The sequence below is a fragment of the Sinocyclocheilus grahami genome, unplaced genomic scaffold, assembly GCF_001515645.1.
Source record: "Sinocyclocheilus grahami isolate Dianchi unplaced genomic scaffold, SAMN03320097.WGS_v1.1 scaffold257.1, whole genome shotgun sequence".
NCBI lineage: Eukaryota > Metazoa > Chordata > Actinopteri > Cypriniformes > Cyprinidae > Sinocyclocheilus > Sinocyclocheilus grahami.
In genome coordinates, this window is record NW_015505436.1 from 118,266 (window position 1) to 139,508 (window position 21,243).

General features: G+C 36.2%; 1 protein-coding gene across 2 annotated transcripts in view; it reads left to right on the top strand.

The window, feature by feature from the left end:
• The window catches only part of LOC107598818 (protein FAM19A5-like), a 54,574-nt gene that overhangs the window by 11,254 nt on the left and 22,077 nt on the right, over positions 1 to 21,243 (top strand). The window contains exon 1 of one of the 2 annotated variants that reach the window (XM_016290250.1): positions 8,501 to 9,005. The exons of the other annotated variant lie outside the window; for it this stretch is intronic. Coding sequence (XP_016145736.1) covers positions 8,915 to 9,005 — 91 coding nt within the window. The 5' untranslated portion in view covers positions 8,501 to 8,914. Of the gene's footprint in view, positions 1 to 8,500; positions 9,006 to 21,243 lie in introns of those variants that run through there. 2 annotated transcript variants of the gene reach the window in all.

Below are 21,243 nucleotides of genomic sequence, written 5' to 3' on the forward strand. Positions count from 1 at the left end.
ATATATATATATATATATATATATATATATATATATATACTGCTCATTAGTACATCCCAAATTATATATATAATAAGATCAGGTTATAAGATCAGGTTATGCCAAACTATTTAATAAGTTTTTTTTTTTAGAAGGTCAGTTGCACAACCCAGATTTTTTTTTATTGCATGCCCCCCCCCCCCACAAAAAAAAAATCAAAATTAGTTTTAATTGAGAAATGAAAAACATGCTTAAGATAGAAGAGGTATATTCAAGTCATCAAGTTTATAAATTGCAAGAATTTTTGAATAAATTAATATATCTGGATAAAAAATTAGCATCATGCCATTGACCTTTATACAAAGCGATAATTAAAATGGCATGTCCTGAGAGAAGTGTTAAAGAACAGACACACACACATAGAGGCATACACACCTTTTCAGAATTGTTTCTCCATCTTCACCACTGAAGGGCAGATGCTTTATGATTTGCCTTGAAAATGTTCTTGTGTGCTTTGCATAGCAATGACGAGAAACTGGTATAAATTCTGCACTGAATATAGAATGAATGTATTCCCATCTGACCTGTGGGCAGTAAAATTCATAAAGTGGCCCATCTTTTACAAGCACATTAACTTTTTTCTCCTCTCTCTCAATTTGGTGGTAATGCCGCCAACAGTTTGAGAAAATGGAGTTATCCTCGGTGGAATGCCTTTTCGTGATTACATCTCTGGCCTAAACAATATTTTAGTCAAATCTCTATTTCATTTTACTGATCCTTTACATGATATTAGATTTTAATAAGCAATCTCTTTTTCAGTCATTGCTCATAGAATCATCCGACTGAGGTTTTGCCTTTGAATCGCTGCACAGCCATAGTGATTATGTTGGAAATCGGCAACGTTTTACAATGTGCCGAATGATGTATCACTTTAGAAATGTGGTCACAGATGTCAGCTATGTTTTGACAAGCCAAGTGAATACAGCGTTACTTGATAATAACTTGATAATCTACATCTGCATCATTCACATGAAAACCTTTTTAAGCTCAGTTGCTTGTCACTACATCTTGTCTGAATGATTTATCCACCGCGTTTGTCAAAAACTGCTTACCGTCCACATTTACGCCGTTGTGGATGGCATTTTGAATCTGTCAATAATTAATTTCACACATGCTATCCATTTCATAAACACTCGCTACAGCGGTGCATCACGGTCAATGGGCAAAATGCTAGTTCTGTCAAATCAATACTGTCCATAATAATACTGTCCTGCCCTGCATGGAAAACACTGCAGAACTAGAGAAAGATCTGCTTTTCCACACTTACATTCTCTTTGAGATCATCCATCTGTCCTCCGAACTGACCAGGGCACTGCTGTTTCAGTCAGTAAATATTGACTTTACACATGAGGTCTTTTCTGTCATGTACCTTTTGACTTTATAACTTGAAGTAAAAGATGACTGTGTTGTAATTTTGTTTTGTTCTAAAACGGTAAAAACAGACCGTCAGAAATAGGCAGAAGTATAGCAAAATGGCTAAACAGGAAATAAAGAGGAAGACGTTAGAAATTGAGAGTTTGCAAAGTAAAATTAAATGTGATAATGTCAGAAATTTTGTGCATGGCACACTGGAACATGACAAAAATGGCAACACTGATTCAAACAAAAGTATTGTAGTTATTTAAAATGTTCTTTTAATCTGCTGATGCATGAATTATTAATAATTAACAACAAAAAAGTTTTCTTTGAAGCAAGATTTAAACAATGATTAACAAGGGGTTTTTAATGTCATATTTTGAGAGAGCTACATATCTGTCCATTACAATAGAAGATAATGGTAAATACTGTAGAATCTTTATTGTCATAAATACATAATTTAAAAAAACCCACACATGGCTTGCGACAATTACCACCATTATTTTGCTATCATAGAGATACATTTTTTGGTTAATATTTTGAATTAGTTTTTATTTTCATATTTTTGCTTTATTTTTATTCGAAAGTTTTAGTAATTTTTTTCTATATGTCCACATAGTTTTTATTAATTTTAATTTCAGGTTTAGTTGTTTCATCAAGTTTTTTTTGTATTTTATTTTAGTTAAAGTTTATCTTATGTCATGTAAAGAAAGTTTTTACGATTTGAGTTTTAGTCAACTATAGTTGAAACTGACTATATCAGTAATACTGGTTGGATGCAACATGGTGCTGTGATCTAGCGTATGGTCTGTTTTCGTCGCATAATAGCTTACATAATAATGCAAGGTATTCAGATAAAGTTAGAATTTTTTTTTTACATTAAATTTAATGAAAAATACAATTAAAAAAGGAAGTTAAATAATAGGCCTATATTTGGTGTTGTTCACTAAACCTCAACCAACATGCATACAGGGGTCATTCTTTGTGAGTTTGTTCGTGCCTACAACAGTCTTGGCTTTTTTAAATGTGGTGATATTGATATCTATGCTTTGTTTTGTTCACTGTATTGATACGTTACACACTTAAAATGTATACCGCTTACTTTTTCTGACCATAGTTGTTCAAGACAAATAAAAGTCACGTCTTTTGTTGTGTAATTTTGATAATTCACTAAATAACATCTGGCTTTCGTTGTGCTCATTTAGGAAATGTACTGTTTCACAAACTCTTTATTAGGAACTGTTGTTATTGTAAGTAAATTTCAATCTTAATGTTTAGCTCTCTGATATTTTTAGCCAATGTTACATTTTTCACCGTGGCAAGTCTAAAGTGGACAATCCAATCAAATTATGGTTAAGAATCATTTTTACATCAAATTGCACTTCATGTAACACCATCACACCATGAATAACTAAAATAGCTTGTCCACTGCATCAGTGACTAATTAATATGCTCCAACTTTACAAACTGAATTTAATATTTTATCCGCTATATTAAGCCATACATGTATGGGGTATGAAAATGTACTGCACTGCAGACCCATGACTTTACAGCTTTACACTGGCCTGTCAGACCATTTCTCACTTCCCTTCTCCACCTCTTTTGAAACACTGGAGTCTGGCCCGAATTAGTCTGCGTAGATTGATTACAAAAGTCTTTCCGGGCAGGCGAGAGAAGAAGAGCCCCTGCCTTCTTATCACTCAATGTATCTGGACTTGTCACAGTTTCCCACCTCTCTTTGATTGGGATACCATCAGCTTTTCTTTCGGACTGTCTGGGAGTAAAACTGTGAGGCTTAATCCGTTCTGATTACCTCTGACAGCAGAAACACATCGTTCATGCTCATATCAAAGGATACAGTTACAGCTCCACAATGCAGTTTTATATATGTATGGTTCCAGTTTAACTAAACAAGAGCCTGAGATTTGAATGCCATATGGATCAACATATCTTGAAACGGGGAAAAAACATTGCTGAAATGCAGGAGATTTGCTGGAATGCATATTATGAAGGCGGATGTCACATTTAATGGGATTCATCCAAATTGGATTGCACAACCCAAACTGTAATAAGGATGCGCTGTGCGGTTAGACATTAGTTGGGGGTGGAATTTCCTTAAAGTGTATCAATTTCTTCTCCTCTTCAAGCTTCTTTTATTTTGTTTGGTTAAAATCTGTCATAACTAATTATACTGAATTGGAATGAAGTTTTCACAGAAGTCACGATCCTGTGGTTCGAACACCAAAGTCTTACTACATCTGCACACCAGCATCAAATGTGTTTGATTTCGAAAGCTGTGAGCCATTTCACCTGCTATTCATTGTCATTCTAATCGGATGTGCTTTTGTCTTGTGTTAAAGTGATAGTACTTCCAGAAATGACTCACTTTCATGTTGTGCTGAATCTGTATGATTTTGAACAGATGTTTTTTTTTAAAGAATATTCTGTCCACTTTAATGAAAGTGATGACTGGAGCTGTTAAGCTTCAAAATGACAAAAAGCATCATAAAAGTAGTCTATATGAGAAATGCAATATAATCCAGATCTTCAGAAGTCATATGATAGCTTTGTGTGACAAACAGACAGAGTTTGAAGTCATTAATCAATGAAAAATCAAGAAAAATCTTGGGTGCAGTTTCCCAATAAAGAGGAATCTTGTCTGTTCAGACTCAGTATTTGTTATGTGTGTTTACTAACACAATCTCATGGGAATTCATAACTATTTTATTTTAATGAACTGGTTGTGAATTTGTATGAATTCAAGTAATCTTATTCGTTATTTGGGGGATTGTTTCCTAAAAATAATAGGTTTTTGTATGAATCCAATAATACAGATTAATACAAAATTACCAAATTGTAAAATTGTTTTCTTATCAGATCAGGTTGGATTTTCCCAAAATGCAGTTACTTTACAGTTTGTTGAACACATGCTGAAATGTCACACTAAAGACTGAACATCACTTTAAAGGGGTCATGACATGGATTTTTTAAATTATTATTTTAATGTTCCTTGCGGTTTTTTTGCACAAAAAAACAAAAAACAAATATGAGAAAAAAAAAAGATTCTTTTCAACCCTCATTCTGAACCTCTCTCTGAAATCTCCTGTTTTTAAGGGGTGGGTCTTTTAAGACTTCTCAGGAATCGAACACTGTTATGATTGGCTAACGTCATTGCATAGGAAACATTGGATTCGTCTGAAAGAAGAAAGTCATATACACCTAGGATGACTTGAGGGTGAGTAATTTATGGACTAATTTTCATTTTTGGGTGAACTAACCCTTTAAGCGACTGACCGCCAGTGGGCAGGGCTTATGATGAGAAGATGACTATTCGTCGATGTGTTCCTCTGGAGGCGGTGTTCATGCAAATGACTGCGCTCAGGTTACATCACCTTGCCTCTTGGATCCAAAACGAGCCGTTTTTGGAGCTTGATTAAATAAATGCTTTGTTTATATTGAGAAGGACGTTTTAAGCTATGAAACTTGCAGGATGTTTTAATGGTACAATGACCTCATATATGCCAAAAGATCAAGGCAAATTTGATTTCTCATGTCATGACCCCTTTAAATTCATAACTTTTGTGTAACAAAAAATAAGATTTTACAGCTGCGTTTGTCCATACATTGAAAGTCATTGGGGCCCAAAATAACCCCACTGGTCTCTATTGACTTTTTGTATGAACAAAAAACACTTCTGGGATTCTTCAAATTATCTTCTTTTTTGTTACATGGAATAAATCAAGCCATACATGTTTGGAACGACATGAAGGTGAGTAATTAATGACAGGGTTTACAATTTTGGCTGAACGGGTTCCTTTAAATTAGAGTATTTTCCAGAGCAATTTGTGACTTTTACACAATCATTGCTTTGCTCACTATATGTGATTTGATAGACTTCATTTTCACAGATTCATCAAGGTGCAAGATTCCCAGGGTCAGAGGAGAGGCCCTGTGACTAATTCTGACAATGACAAAGATATTGATTATAAGGAGACTCGCCATGATAACAAATGTATTGTGGAGTGTAAACTGTGCTTTAGGGACATTCAGCAGTCAAGCGGTGGTCTGCGCTTTGCTCCCCCAGAGTGTTGCGGTGATAACGGTGACAGAAATGCTGCATAACATTACAGTGCAGGCGAGAGCGCCCTTGGCTCTCAGACAGGAAGATGGTGTGAGTCAAGATTCATTAACATGTTTTTTTTCCACTTTATTTTTATCCTAACTGTAAAACACAATAGCACATGTTGTTTTTTTTAAATACCCTGAATTTCATTCAAACTGTTTTGCACTCAAACGGTTTGGATCTCAAGTTCAACTCATTGATTCAATTATTCGGTCGCTATGGTTAACAGCCCACGACACTTTATCAGTGAATTTCGATAATTAATAATTATATAATAAGAATAATTTCGATCTGTTTTCACATAAATCTTTCATTTGACTTCTGAAGATGTGGAATATAGCACAAAAAGTGTATTGTATTTAATGCCCTTCATGTCTTTCCAAACCTGCATGAAAATCTTTCTTCTTTGGAACACAGAAGAAGATATTTTGAAGGATGTTAGTAACTAAACATTTTCAGTTCCTATAGACTTCCATTGTATTCCAGAATTTTTTATTTTGGATGAACTCTCCCTTTAATTCATCTGGTATCCAATGCTCTCATTAGCATGAGATAAATGTTTAGTAAGTAATCTTTCTCATTTCAAATCTAAAGTTTAGTGCTGATGCTCTTCTCGTAATTTGTTTTAGACGTTCTCTGAACAAATGGATTTCTGATTCCAAATCAAGGAAAGGGATTTAGATTAAAAAGGGCAAACAGTGGCTCGTCCCTGCATTGATCTGAGAGATTAAGTCTATGAATTGAAATGTTGAGTTTCTCAGTTCAGTTCAAGGTATTTATCTGGTGTAGAATTTCAGTGATCTTTAAATCACATTGTTTATTTTCTCCATAATAGCTGTTGCTAAATACTTGATGAATATAAATATTCATACTCAAACATTTGATTCCCATGGGTTTCTGTCATTCGCAAGCTGGAATTATGTTGGTGTGAATAAATTAACCTTTCATCCACCAAAAATAGAAAACAAAATAGGGTACTGGGTCTGGCTTATATTGCTTATATATATACCAATATCACTTTCCAGTGTCTCCACTGAGACGTTGCAATTACTATGGAAAACAAATGTAGAAAGTAAGTAAATGAAAGCAGGCTTAATAAATTGGAACTGGGTCTATTGTCCCGCCACATATTTTCATACAGTAACAAACACTGCAGAGTCAAATATAGATATTCCCCTTAGACAAAATGGAAATTGAGAGATAGAGCGGGAGAAAAAAAGACTAGATCTGTTGGAGATATATTGGCAACACAGGGGGAACATGTTATTATAGGGCAGGATATTTCAGTAGCAGCTTGACTTTGCAGTGGTGCGGTATTCTGAACATATTTAATTGGGTCCCCGCTGATTGATTGCCATTCTTCTACTGAAGCTCGGAGTACGTGAGAACAATATGAGAATGTGATGGGATGTCATGTGTGGACAGCTGTACTTGGGAATAATATGAAAAGTGACATCAACGGCAGAGAAAATGGATTACTTTTAAATATGAATATATGCATTATAAGAGATCACTATTAATTATATCATCAAGAGACAAAGCAAATAGCTATCCATCACTGAATAAAGAAGACTTTTTAGAGAAGTTTTAGAAAAAACCTTCAAAATTAAAACTAATAAGTATGAGACAGCAAGTCTTTCTACTGGAATGCATATATGTGTTAATAGATGCATATATATATTTTTAATTTTAATGTTAAATCTAGATTGTGTGTATACCTAACTTCACGATGATGATCCAGTGGGACTGTCACTGTTATAAATAGCATGTACTGTAATGGATAAAAGCACCTCGTAAATGGCAACTTGATATTTACTTTCTTACTAAATATAAATCTGAATGTCAACGTGATATTTAACATTGCCTATATGCAATTACGTACATAGATATAAGATGGAAAATGTAAGAAACCAATTTTGACTTGCATATGTAAACTATGGGGTACCCTTTAAAATTAAAAAAGAAAACATTTGTATAACAAAAAATAAGATACTTTAAAAAATGACAACTGCTTATGTCCATACAATTAAAGCTAAATGGGGTTCAAAATAACCCCACTGGTCCCTTCTGACTTTTTTTTCATAGGGTTTTGTGTTCCATTCATGTTAGTTGATATTTATATAATTTACCCTGGTGTGTTTATTTTTGTTTGATTGAATGTGTGGCCTTACACTGAATGAAAGATTATCTGTACCACTTTCATACAATTAAGTTATAATATTAAGAATATAAAATATACAGTCGCCAAAATGCTTGTAATACCATCACTGAATTTTTACAGCAAAGTTCTAGCAACTGACATTTTTAACAGTAATTTTATCATTTTACAGTGTATTCATATTAATGCTAACTCCCCTTTGATCTAAAAAACAGCATGTTAAATGTGATTTTCACCAGATCGATTGCGGTATTCCTGATCTGTTAGATGAAAAGAAAAAAATCAGACAAAAAAAAATCTTAAAGGGGTCATATGGTGTTGCTAAAAAGAACATTATTTTGTGTATTTGGTGTAATGCCTTCTTTCTTTGCGTGAACATTTGGGCGGCGTTATGCAAATCTTCCCACATAGTGACGTAGACACGTGTTAGAACGAGCCGTTTTAGGTAGGCGTGGTTAACTCTTAACTTTTATAAAGAATATCTCTTTGGTTTTGAGACTTTAGTCTTTGCAACTTTACAGATCTTCTTTATGCACCAAGAGCTTGTAACACTCCAAAGAGAAAGGAAAAATTGAAATCGCATCATATGACCCCTTTAATACTGCATCTATGCATTTTAGAATTAAAGAGAAAAAAAAACATTTTCGTAATAAAACATGTCTGTTGGCCTACTGTAACCAGGTGTTCCCGCGCGCTCTGTAAGTGGAATAGCCCAGAGATTGACAGATTTAACAGTGATGACGTCGATTTTGAACCGAGACGAAACTCGCGTGCAGACTCGCAGCCTCAGTTAAACAGGAGACGCACGCGCGTCCGCACAGTTTCAGCTGGGAAGTCAACGGAACGACGCGCGAGGCTGGACGCATGTGAGGTCTTTTCCTGGACTTTAACGGGATTCCGGGGGCGACAGTTGTTTATGCAGCTCGAGGCTCGCGTGTGGATGTGTGAAGACATGCGGCGCGGTGCCTGCTAAATATTTTGGGACGAGCGGTGAGCGAGAGACTATGCAGCGGTTAACGGGACGCGAAGTGTCAGATGCCGCGTTGAAACTCTCTTGCATTGAACTTTAATCTCTCCGAATAGAAACCTGTCGCTGAGCAGTTCCGCACTACCAGCAGAGGCTTGTCCGCATGGAAAGTGTCTTTACACAGCCTGTTCCTCCTGAGAATAAGGGACTGTTTACTCAGTGTTGAGCCGGGATGGATGTGCTGTTGTAAACGCATCCGGTCTTCAGAAAGATGCAGCATCTCCGCGTGGCGTGGGCGCTCGCGGGAGCGGCGGTGGGCTTTTTCCTGCTCTTCTTGATTCAAGCGCATTTCTTCGGCGAAGGTAAGCCTTAACGGTCTTTGTCAGAATTTAATGAATTTTGCGGGGGGGAAAACACGTATATGATCATTTTACGATAAATAGTTATAATAAAAAACAAGTTGTGGTTGCTAGAACTTTACCATGTAAATATAGTGATTAGCCTGTTACAACATGACTTTTTGGCATTTTACGTTAATTTATAGTTTTTAACTGCATATATGTCATTAAACCATATAATATTAATATACCAACGTATTTGAGCTGTTAAAATCTCTGATACTGTAAAATGTGATGATAATTGTACAGGTGGTGCAGTGAAAAGGCCACATGATGACTGTTCATCAAAATTGGCCTCTATACAGCTATGTAAAGATATACACAACATCAAAAACCAATGACACTAAAATAATGCCAAGTAAATAACGTGAAATGCAACATAAAATAGTCAAATGTACTGATAACAAAGAACTTTTAAAATAAAATCCAAATAGTGATGGTTTGAGGAAGGATTTGTGGGAATGTCTCTTAGATGGTTTCTAAGTCTTAATTATTAAAATATAATTTCAACAACATTTTATTGTAAAAGTATATGGCCTTGTTAAATATACATTTTCACTTCAAATTATAAGGCAATTCAGAAATGTTATTTTTAATGCTTTAGAATATTTTGCAGTAAAATTACATGTTTTGCAATTTTATATAAATAGATGAATGGTAGGGTAACTTTAAAATTACTTTTTTTTTTTTTTACAGTGCAGGGTAACATATTGCTTCCATGTTAGGATTCCTTAAAGTCGATTACAGTGCAAACACATTTTAATGAGATGATGAGCTGTTTTTCATATATGTATGTGTATGTGCATCAGTAATACTCTGCATTCATCTGGCATCAGAATTGATAAGAAAAAGGACTTGCGCATGACCTTTCGTATACTTGTCAATATGTAGTGCTTAAATCTAGCCTAAGGCCAAACCAAGGATCATCTGTTTGAATTGCTAATCCATTTATTTACTTAAGGAGATGCTATATTTGTAACAATGTCATTTACTCACTTTTTTTGTAACTAAAAAAAAAAACCCACCACCACCACCATTTAACCTAGTTTGAGGACTGATGATATCAAAACGACTCTGTTTTATGGTTTGATTCACAAGCATTTGTGATTATAAATGATTATGTGGAAATCACAGAGACTGGATTGTGATGTACACTGTAATGCAACTAAAGAAACCTAGACACATCTAACTATATTCCCAATCTCACCATCCTTGAGCACGGCATCATTAAGGAGGCACCGGTGGCATTATGTGAATAGACAGACAGATAGAAAGACAGAAGGATGATAGATAGATAGATAGATAGAGAGATAGATGGATGAGTAAGAATATGCTTCAAGTCCTGTAGGTGCTGATGTGACATGAGAGCTCAGTCTGACATCTTTTATCTTCTATGTGCTCTGGAAAGCAAAAGCAAAAATATTCTGCCTCATAAAATTGATCCATGTTGCATAAGAGTCTCAGCAATGTGAAAAAGTTCAGACATGTTCATGACCAGTGTCTAATGTTTTTTAGCTCAGAGAACAGACAATTATTTTTCACTACAAATCTTAAAATAAAAGCGTAAAGGTGAGTTGGAATTGGATTTCGATCGACAGCCTTTGCAGATGACTTTATTTTTAACCAACTGATGAAGTTCTAAGTAAAGCAATGCTATCATTAAGTTATGTTTGGAGCTCTTTGTGCATGCGATATCAGTATAGGTGTAAGGTTGAAACCACAAGAGCAGTCACCCATTATGTGTGAGCTTGCTTTGAACAGCTTAAAGGTTTGAGTTGGCCTGCCGCCATGGCAAACAAAACATGTTAGCCTGGTTGCCACAGTAACTGGGCTTTTAAGAAAATAATTGGAGAATGCATGGGTTTGGTTCTCACAAAGTGCCAAGGAATAGAGCAGTGACCTCCAGCATAGTGACAGAGAGAACCGCAGGAGGTATCGGTCCAAGCGCTTTTCATTTCCTACATACAGAGTCTTAGTGCAGCGTTGGGTGTTTGATATTATAATGCACCAGCCTCAGACCTCAGCTCACATTTTCCAACATTTCTCCATTTATTTATTTTTCTTTAGGCCAGTTTCATTTATGGTCAATTTAGGACGGATTGTCCAGTGGCTATAAAAATAGCACTTCATCAGGACTGACTGTTATAATGAACAAGTGAAATTACTAAGCCAGCATGAAATCCAAATTGACCATATTTACTTTCCAAATACACATTTATGCTGTTATTGTGAATGATTCTGCAGTGCATGTTAAGTAAAAAACTTTCAGCTTTCATTAAAACTAATAACCTGCTTCACCAACTGAAACAACTTTCCCTTTCGGCTGACATCACTTTTTTACAGTCTTGCTAATAGTTAGCACAATTTCATGCAGGTTAACATTAATATGATAATGACACACTTTTCCTTAAGGATGAAATAAAACCTTACTTTTTTTCTTTTTATTATTCTGTTTCACTCGGAAATATGTCATATTGCATGAGTAAAACTGTTTTATGCATGATGATTTTAAGCTATTAAAGTGCATACATTTTTTAAAATATATTTTTTATCGAGGCTTCATTTTTGGTCTCATTTGTTGCTTTATTTGTTATGCTGTAGTCTTGATATAGTCACAAATAATAATAAAAAAGAAAACTAGTCTTAAAAGTAAGTATTTCTAGTTTCATTCATCATTGTTATGCTATTGGCTGTTCAGTTCAAACTAAGTCTTTTCTGACCAGTGAGCTCGGGTCATGATGACAATGAGAGTGAACAGAAGGAAATACTCAAAAAATATATACAGATAATAAAATAATTATTATAAATAAATATTTTAAAGGGATAATTCACCAAAAAAATTTAAATTCAGTTCCAAACCCATAATACAAATTAAGATTTTTGCTGAAACCCGAGAGCTTTCTGACCCTGTATAGACAGCAAGGGTCCTACCATAGTGTGTCAAGGCACAGAAAGGTATTAAGGACATGGTTAAAACTAGTGCTGTCAAATGATTAATCACATCCAAAATAAAAGTTTTTGTTTACGTAATATATGTGTGTTTATTGTGTATATTTATTATGTGTATATAAATACACACAAGGGTGTAACTTTGGTTTGAGAAGTGGGGGGGACACAAAATGGGGGAAAATGTTTTTGATTTGAATCCCATTTCCTGCGTGTACATACATTTAGGGAATATGGTGATACAAAATCCAGGAAATAATTAAGTTGATTAATGATCAATTCTGGCAAAAAGAATAGTAGGCTACTAAACTATGTATAAGAAAAATATGTCTCACTTTCTTTAGTGTTTAAATAGGGGCCGATCGCCAAGACTTGGGAGAATAATTTTATAAAGTCGAAAATTTTCACCATTAATGTTTTGAATAATGTTTAAATAATGTGAGACTCAATTTCCACTGTTAAACAAACTTTTATTTCAAACTAACCGCTGTACCTGAAAATATAAAATAAATCACTTGCTGCTAGGGCTGGGTATCGTTCAAAAATTTTCGATATCGATACCGATACCTTGACTTCGATACTGGTTCCTGAACTATACTTTTTTCTATACCAATTTTATGAAATCTATTTGAACAAGATTACATTATCTAAAAAAAAACTTTGGTTTTATTTTTCAGCTTGTCAAAGACTCATCTCCTGAGCCACTGCATAAAGGAACAAAATGTAACTAACAAAAAATCAGTGCAAATAGTTTTAATAAAGCAAAGTATCGAACTCGATATCCAGCCCTACTTGTTGCACAGGACAGAATGTTCTACATCAGTGGTTCCCAGACCCTGAGGCATTTCTGCTTAGGCCTACCCCCTCTCTTCCACTTAGACTGCACCTTTTCCATTAAAGGACAATATTTGCCCCCTAAATTGACTTTCCAATGCATTTTTTTATCTTTATAAGTAGAATATTAATGTTTAAAATTAATTGTTTTTTCAATAGATTAATATGCAATGATGATTAAAAAAAAGTGAAAAGTGATTATTTTAAATACTAAAAGCGCCAGTAGATGGCGGTAAGTCACTGTCTTAATGCGTGAGTCATCGAGTCATTTTAAAGCAAGTGGCTGTATTTATAAATGAATAATTGAATCAATGACTTTCGCGTGAGTCTGTGCCCTGCTCGGTCCTGCTCCTCCGTGGCGATGATGGCGTGCGGTTAAAAAAAATCATAACAAACGAATTTGAAAGTGGGGGGGACACAAACGTGATTTTGAAAAGTGGGGGGGACACGTCCCCCCTGTCCCCAGTGGAAATTATGCCCCTGAATACACACACATACAGCATATATTTTAAAAATATTTACATGTATATATTTATGTTCATATAATTTATATTATATATAAATATATTTCATATATAAACGTAACGTATTTTTCTTAAATATATACACGCAAGTGTGTGTATTTATATATACATAATAAATATACACAGTACACACATATGTTATGTAAAGAAAAACTTATTTTGGATGCGATTAATCGCAATGAAATGTTTGACAGCACTAGTTAAAATAGTCAATGTGACACCAGTGGTTCAACTGTAATTTTACGAAGCTATGAGAATAGCTTGTTTACAAGCACAGGAAAGCAATGCGCATAGTTGATAATGGCATCGCAATGAAATGTTTGACAGCACTAGTTAAAATAGTCAATGTGACACCAGTGGTTCAACTGTAATTTTACGAAGCTATGAGAATACTTTTTGTGCACAAAGGAAACAAAAATAACAACATTATTCAACAATTTCCTCTCTCCCGGGACAGTCCTCTGCCGTTATTGACGCATACGTGTGGTGCTGCTGATGTAAAACACGCATGTGCTGTGCCTTGTTTACAAGCACAGGAAAGCAATGCGCATAGTTGATAATGGCGGATGACTGTCCCTGGAGAGAGGAAATCGTTGAATAAAGTCGTTATTTTTGTTTTCTTTGCACACAAATGTATTCTCGTAACTTCGTAAAATTACAGTTGAACCACTGATGTCACATGTACTATTTTAATGATGTCCTTACTACCTTTCTGTGCCTTGACCTTGCTGTCTATGCAGGGTCAGAAAGCTCTCAGATTTCATCAAAAATATCTTAATTTATGTTCTGAAGATGAACGAAGGTCTTACGCGTTTGGAACAACATGAGGGTGAGTAATTTGTGACAAAATCACTTTCACAGACTTTTAAATGAAATGTTCCCTCCTGGTGGAATGACCTGCCCAACTCAAATTCGAGCAGCTGAATCCTTAGCCATCTTCAAGAATTGGCTAAAAACACATCTCTTCCATCTTTATTTGACCCTCTAACGTCAGCACTCTCTATTCTAATTCTATTCTTTAAAAAAAGAATTTGCCCCTTTTAGACTTGCACTCTATTCATTTACTAACTGCTTGTTTTCTTAAAAAAACTAACTAACACTAGCTTCTCTAATCTTTTTGTATTCTATCTGTTTTCTTTTTATTTATTATACAATTAACAAAAGCAAAAAAGGCCTCTAACACTAGCTTGCTCCATTCTTTTTCTATTCTGTTTTCTTTATTTATTATATAATAAAAAAAAACATGCTACGTGTACTGCATTAAGCTAACTGAGACTTGTTATAGGACTTGTATATCATTGCTCTTTTGTTGATTTTGATTGCTTCCATTGTCCTAATTTGTAAGTCGCATTAGATAAAAGTGTCTGCTAAATGATTAAATGTAAATGTAAATAAATACATTTATTTGTATTTCATAAATATAGTTATTTTATAAAATAAATAACATTTTATAGTTGTTTTTTAAATAAAATAAATAAATGGACATTAGTGTTGGGCGATATGCTCAATTTTTATATCATCCTATCGTCAGCCTGTGAGATCGCCGATACACGTGCTAATTATCGTGCTAATTTATGTAATTATTTATTTACCTAGTTTCATTGCCGGAAAGTGAACCAAATCCAGTGTAATGCTAAAAGCAGCCTAATGTTTTTAATATGACTGAATTTGTATTTAATATGAAAAAAAAATGATTAAAAACATCGTAAGTTACTAATTATAATGCTTATATTTCCTCAGTTATTAAAAAAGTAGCTACAGAAAACAAGCAAAGAACATTACATTACCAAAGAACATCATCACAAGCTCAGTCTAGCGCGTTATGCACTTTAAAAACACTCCCATTAAAATCAGTGAATATACACTATATGATGAATAAATCTCTTATACTTACATCGCACGTACTTCTGCACTTTTATGATGAAAGAATTCGCGAGTCAGAATTCAGTCAGTGCGCGCTGAACAATGGAACTCTGCTGTTTCAGCGGTGAGTCATCTGAATGCCGCTGATTGGTCAATGCATTCTTAAGCTCAGCATAATTGTGTGTGATATATTATAATGCACAATACTGTAAAACACAGAAAAAGAAATACAATGCAACAAATAAGCCCTAATATTAATTAGAGTATTATTAGCCTGATAATAATAATAATAATAATCGTCTTGCTATCGTCAAAGGCATCAGCCACAGGCGATATCTCTGACTATCGTCGATACACGATACTATCGTCTATCGGCACAACCCTAATGGACATTTGTTGTAGCATGTTTCATCTCTCTCAATTCAAACATGCATTTCGGCCAATGATTTTTTAAATAATGAACTTGCATTATATTTGCAATGTATTATGTACATGTATTGTATTTTTTACTACTTAAAAGTCATGAGGTCTGTCTATCAACTCTAGACATTGTCTCATATTTGACCTTTCTGTTTTTTCGTGAATTTGACATCAAGTGGTTCTTCTTTTTAATGGTCTTGGGTTTGCCACAATCTCGAAAGGAGATGGAGGCAGATTCAGAAACAGAGACTTATATTGAGCATTTTAAATTCACATTTTGTTGTGATTGGCTGTTCAGTTCAAACTAAATCTCTACTAACCAATAAGTTCAGGTCATGATGATAATAAAAGCGAACAGAAAGAAATGCTCAAAAACCCCATACAATGCAACCGCTAAGCATTTCAAATGAACAGTTGGCTACAAAGATTACCATTACTGTGGCCACCTGAACTCCCCAGCAGTTGCTAATTGATGGAAATAGCTTGAAAGAGGATGGATGCCAGACTAAAACCATGGAGTGATTAACAAAGTGGAACACTGTGGATGCGGCAGGTCTGTGGATGGCTTGCGTGTCTTAACAAAGTGTTCTGTGAAAGTTTTAAGTATATTTTAAATAAATTAGTTTAAAGCACTCCCCAGGAGTCCGTACAAGCAGACGTCTTGCAGTCACACTTTGCTGGGGCTTTTTGGTATGATTGGACTTGGGAAGCAATGATTTTGGCTGCCTGCTGAGCTCAGAGGCCAGCCAGACTGACCTGGCATCAGGTCCAATCTCAGTCTGACTGTCATTACTGACTCTAAAGGAGACCCTCGTCCCTCGCCAACCCTCTCTCTGACTACTGCGCCAATCTAGACAAGGATAATAGTTGTAAAGGGTGACAGGAAGGGATATATACTACCCAGAAAAAGTATCCTTAGCTCTTAAGCAGGTTATTGGCAGCTGATATTATGATATAGCAACTGGCTGAATTGTAGGACTTGTCAGAAAAAAATTTGACCTAAAATATATGATACAGGATTTAAAGTCCTCAATTTCAGGTTGCAATAATTCTGTGTACTCAATATAAAAGCTGTACTCAGTATTTTTATGGGCTTGCCACAGTCTCTAATGGTAGGGACACACCAAACCGATGCCAAAGAACTAGCGCTGAGGAAAGCCGACTGTAGAGTTGCCTTGCGTCGCCTCATATCGCTTGCGTTGGGGGCAAAAAAGTTGCACTAGAACCCGGGCCGTCCTTAGGGGGGTGCAACTGGTGTGGTTGCATCGGGCCCCGCAACAAACGGACCCATACCACCAGGTGGCAGTAGTCTGTAGTCAGCATTCAAACAGGGAAACCGGTAGGGTTGGGTACCGAAACCCAATATGGCACCGGTACCTATGTAACCGGTATGTACTAGAACTGAATCAGAGCATGGGCGTCACTAGGCCATTTTTAGTGGGGCTATAGCATTTAGCTCCATAAACTGTACACAAATTCGCGATCGCCTCAGAGTCAGTCCCCTTTAAATTTCATATGAAAACTGCGGCAGACTTCGTCTCCTCCCCGTCTTTCAGCATGCTCTTCAATCCGCAGACCGGTGCAGCGCGAGCGGACTCAAACAGAAACAGAGCACACAAGGTGTGTGTTTATCGATTGATTGTTATAATATCTGTATCTGTGCAGTTCTTTGTCATAAATACAGTTTACAAAAGGTCACGAGGGAGCAATCGGTTTCCAATCTACTGTAAAGTTTTCGCTGCGTTCACCCCTCATCACACCACAGCTGTTTCCTCCAGCGAAAATCTAGCCCTTAACACATATGAACGCATACTTTATAAAACAATCATGTTGCTACTTTATAAAGAATGACCATACAGTCATTCAAAGAACTGATTAAAGACAGTGACAGACAGCACTCATTTTAACTAAATATCAGAGTGATTGACAGAGATACAGTAGAAAGATTATGTGTGGTTTTGTATTAAATAATGACCCAGATCTTGAAATAGGCCTACATTTATTAGCCTTAGAGTAAGGGAAGCACAACTCGGGAAATGAGAGCATCCAAGCAGCATGTGAATGCTATGTATATTTATTTTTAATGTTCTTTAATGTTATCCATCGTTTTTTGTGGCTCTTTTTTTGTTGTTGGAAGTATCGGTTCAGGCACCGTTAAGGCACCGGTACCGTTTTAAAAGTATCGATATGGCACCGGTATCGTAAAAACCCCAATCAATACCCACCCTAGAAACCGGAAGAGCTGTTAGCAGCACTTGCTTTAATTATTGTTTACACCTGCCGAAAGAAAGAAACAGATATCTTTACTCTGTCATTGGTTTGCTTTCATCAATTCTGTTTATTTTTCACTAAGCTGAATAGCCAATCAAAGTTCTCTTTCTCATAAATGGACATTTGCTGTTGCTTGTTTTCATCCCTTTCAATTCACAACATGAACTTGCATTACATTATATAAACTTACTGTATCTGTAAAGTTACTGTACTCATCTGACCTTTCTGTTTTTTGTCTTGAATTTGACTTCCTTTACTCCTGGGCCAATCTCCAACTCAGACTATGCTGTGTTTAATACCTAATTATTCTGAAAAACCCTAATTGTCTTCTCACAACTCCTGTCTCATCGTGCCTCCGAACATGACATTATTCATATATGCCTTTGTCACCGGTGCTGTTTCTTAATTAAAACATCTAACAGTCAAATGAGGCCAATTGACTCACATTGCAAGGCAATAAGCACAGCATAAAGCTTTCGGTTATGGAATTGAACTGAACGATTTTGGCATGAGAATGAAGGCTGATAGCGTCGTGCGGCGCTGGTGGAGTCCAGCATCGGTCCCCTGATGATAGACTCCCTTTTCACTCCATCACTTTTCTGACAGCCTGTAAAGGATAGCTTTTGAATTTCAGATCAGCACAGCCAGCAAGTCTCCATCTCCGAGATGCATGGTTGGCAGCCCTTTCATCCCTAAAACGCATGCACTGGAGTATACAGGAGATCCTGGGGAAAGCGCTCGAAGAGGTTGGAGATGAATCAGACATTTCACTGTCAGTGGGGCTATTTAAACAGACAGGGAGGGCGTATCATCTATCACAAGTTGTGCCGCTTAACCCGTCTATGCTGCAGCACTTAGAGGTGTTTTAGAACAATGCAAGCAAATCTGAAGCTTATCGGAGTGTTTTGGCCCCATGACCATTAGCAAAGTGTCGACTTGCATTCTTGCCGTGTTAACGATGTAGTAATGGCTCGTCCTGGGGTGAACCTGCTTATTAATACCGCCATCTCACATTCAGTGTGTTTTCCTCTGAATTAGCCCAGTGTTCTTACACTATAACGATTGTTTACTCTAACTCACGGGACGCAGAGGAGAAAAAGGGCAGTGGAGGAAAGGTTGCGGGAAACAGCAGAGAAGGCCACGTTGGGTTTGACATAAAGCCACGGCAGGGCCGAATGAATGAGTGAGAGATTAAAGGAGGGGCGCTCACAGTCTGCATTCAGTCACTGCAGAGCCAGGCTTTGCTCTTGGCATGCTGATTAGCCTCCATGAATGGCTCTATGGACTCCTCTCTCTTCGGCGTCTTATCAGAGCCCAGTCATTACGGCCTATTTGGGCCTGAAGTTGGAGATGAATGGTGAAGCTTTTTCCTCCAGCTTTTTCCTCCAGCGAAAATCTAGCCCTTAACACATATGAACGCATACTTTATAAAACAATCATGTTGCTACTTTATAAAGAATGACCATACAGTCATTCAAAGAACTGATTAAAGACAGTGACAGACAGCACTCATTTTAACTAAATATCAGAGTGATTGACAGAGATACAGTAGAAAGATTATGTGTGGTTTTGTATTAAATAATGACCCAGATCTTGAAATAGGCCTACATTTATTAGCCTTAGAGTAAGGGAAGCACAACTCGGGAAATGAGAGCATCCAAGCAGCATGTGAATGCTATGTATATTTATTTTTAATGTTCTTTAATGTTATCCATCGTTTTTTGTGGCTCTTTTTTTGTTGTTGGAAGTATCGGTTCAGGCACCGTTAAGGCACCGGTACCGTTTTAAAAGTATCGATATGGCACCGGTATCGTAAAAACCCCAATCAATACCCACCCTAGAAACCGGAAGAGCTGTTAGCAGCACTTGCTTTAATTATTGTTTACACCTGCCGAAAGAAAGAAACAGATATCTTTACTCTGTCATTGGTTTGCTTTCATCAATTCTGTTTATTTTTCACTAAGCTGAATAGCCAATCAAAGTTCTCTTTCTCATAAATGGACATTTGCTGTTGCTTGTTTTCATCCCTTTCAATTCACAACATGAACTTGCATTACATTATATAAACTTACTGTATCTGTAAAGTTACTGTACTCATCTGACCTTTCTGTTTTTTGTCTTGAATTTGACTTCCTTTACTCCTGGGCCAATCTCCAACTCAGACTATGCTGTGTTTAATACCTAATTATTCTGAAAAACCCTAATTGTCTTCTCACAACTCCTGTCTCATCGTGCCTCCGAACATGACATTATTCATATATGCCTTTGTCACCGGTGCTGTTTCTTAATTAAAACATCTAACAGTCAAATGAGGCCAATTGACTCACATTGCAAGGCAATAAGCACAGCATAAAGCTTTCGGTTATGGAATTGAACTGAACGATTTTGGCATGAGAATGAAGGCTGATAGCGTCGTGCGGCGCTGGTGGAGTCCAGCATCGGTCCCCTGATGATAGACTCCCTTTTATATATATATATATATATATATTAGGGCTGTCAATCGATACATTTTTTAAATCGAATTAATCACATTTTTTCTGTGATTAATCGCACACTTCATGAAATTAAGCATAGGCCATTTTTCTTGTTTCAAATGTTTATTTTGTTATCATTTGCTATATCCAGCAAAGTAAACCAAAAGATTGAAGGGTGATTCTCAAAAATCTATATTTTCTGCAAGCTTTTTTCAAGATAAATTTAGATGTCTTTCCAAAAAAGGACACTTAGAAATTTCGAAAGGACACCAAAGAACAAAATGATATAAGGAGCCCATATAAGCACATATGAAAGAAAAAAAAAATCTGAATATTTTAGTAGGTGTACAGTGCAACAGCAAAGAGTTTTTTTACATTTTAGAGAAGCCAAGTTGCGATACTAAACAGGACCACATGCAGATGCCAAAAAAAAACCCTAAACCAATGCCCTGCTGACTGCATATATCTACTACAGTGTTCATCCATCAAAACTTTACTAGCGAGACTGGTTATCCAGTCGAGAAAACTTAGTTTGCGTCTCATCTGGCCATACAGCGGTGGGATGTGTTGACAATCCGTTCAGTCTATACTTCACACAGAGCGACGTGTGAGGGCTCGCGCTCTTCAGATAGAATCACAGAATATGACAGAGCTCGTGTTTTAAAGCGAAACACACTGGAATGAATAATTCACTTAAAACGCAACGCGAGTCTCTGATCTCTCTGCAATCTCTGATGTAATCAGCCTGGTTTCCTTTATATTAGCGCTATTTTGGACGGATTGTTTGAATGCATTCGCTTACTGGATAATTGGACTGAAAACTTACCCGGAGTTTAGCAGCTTAAAATGATCTAATCGCAAGCAGAGAAG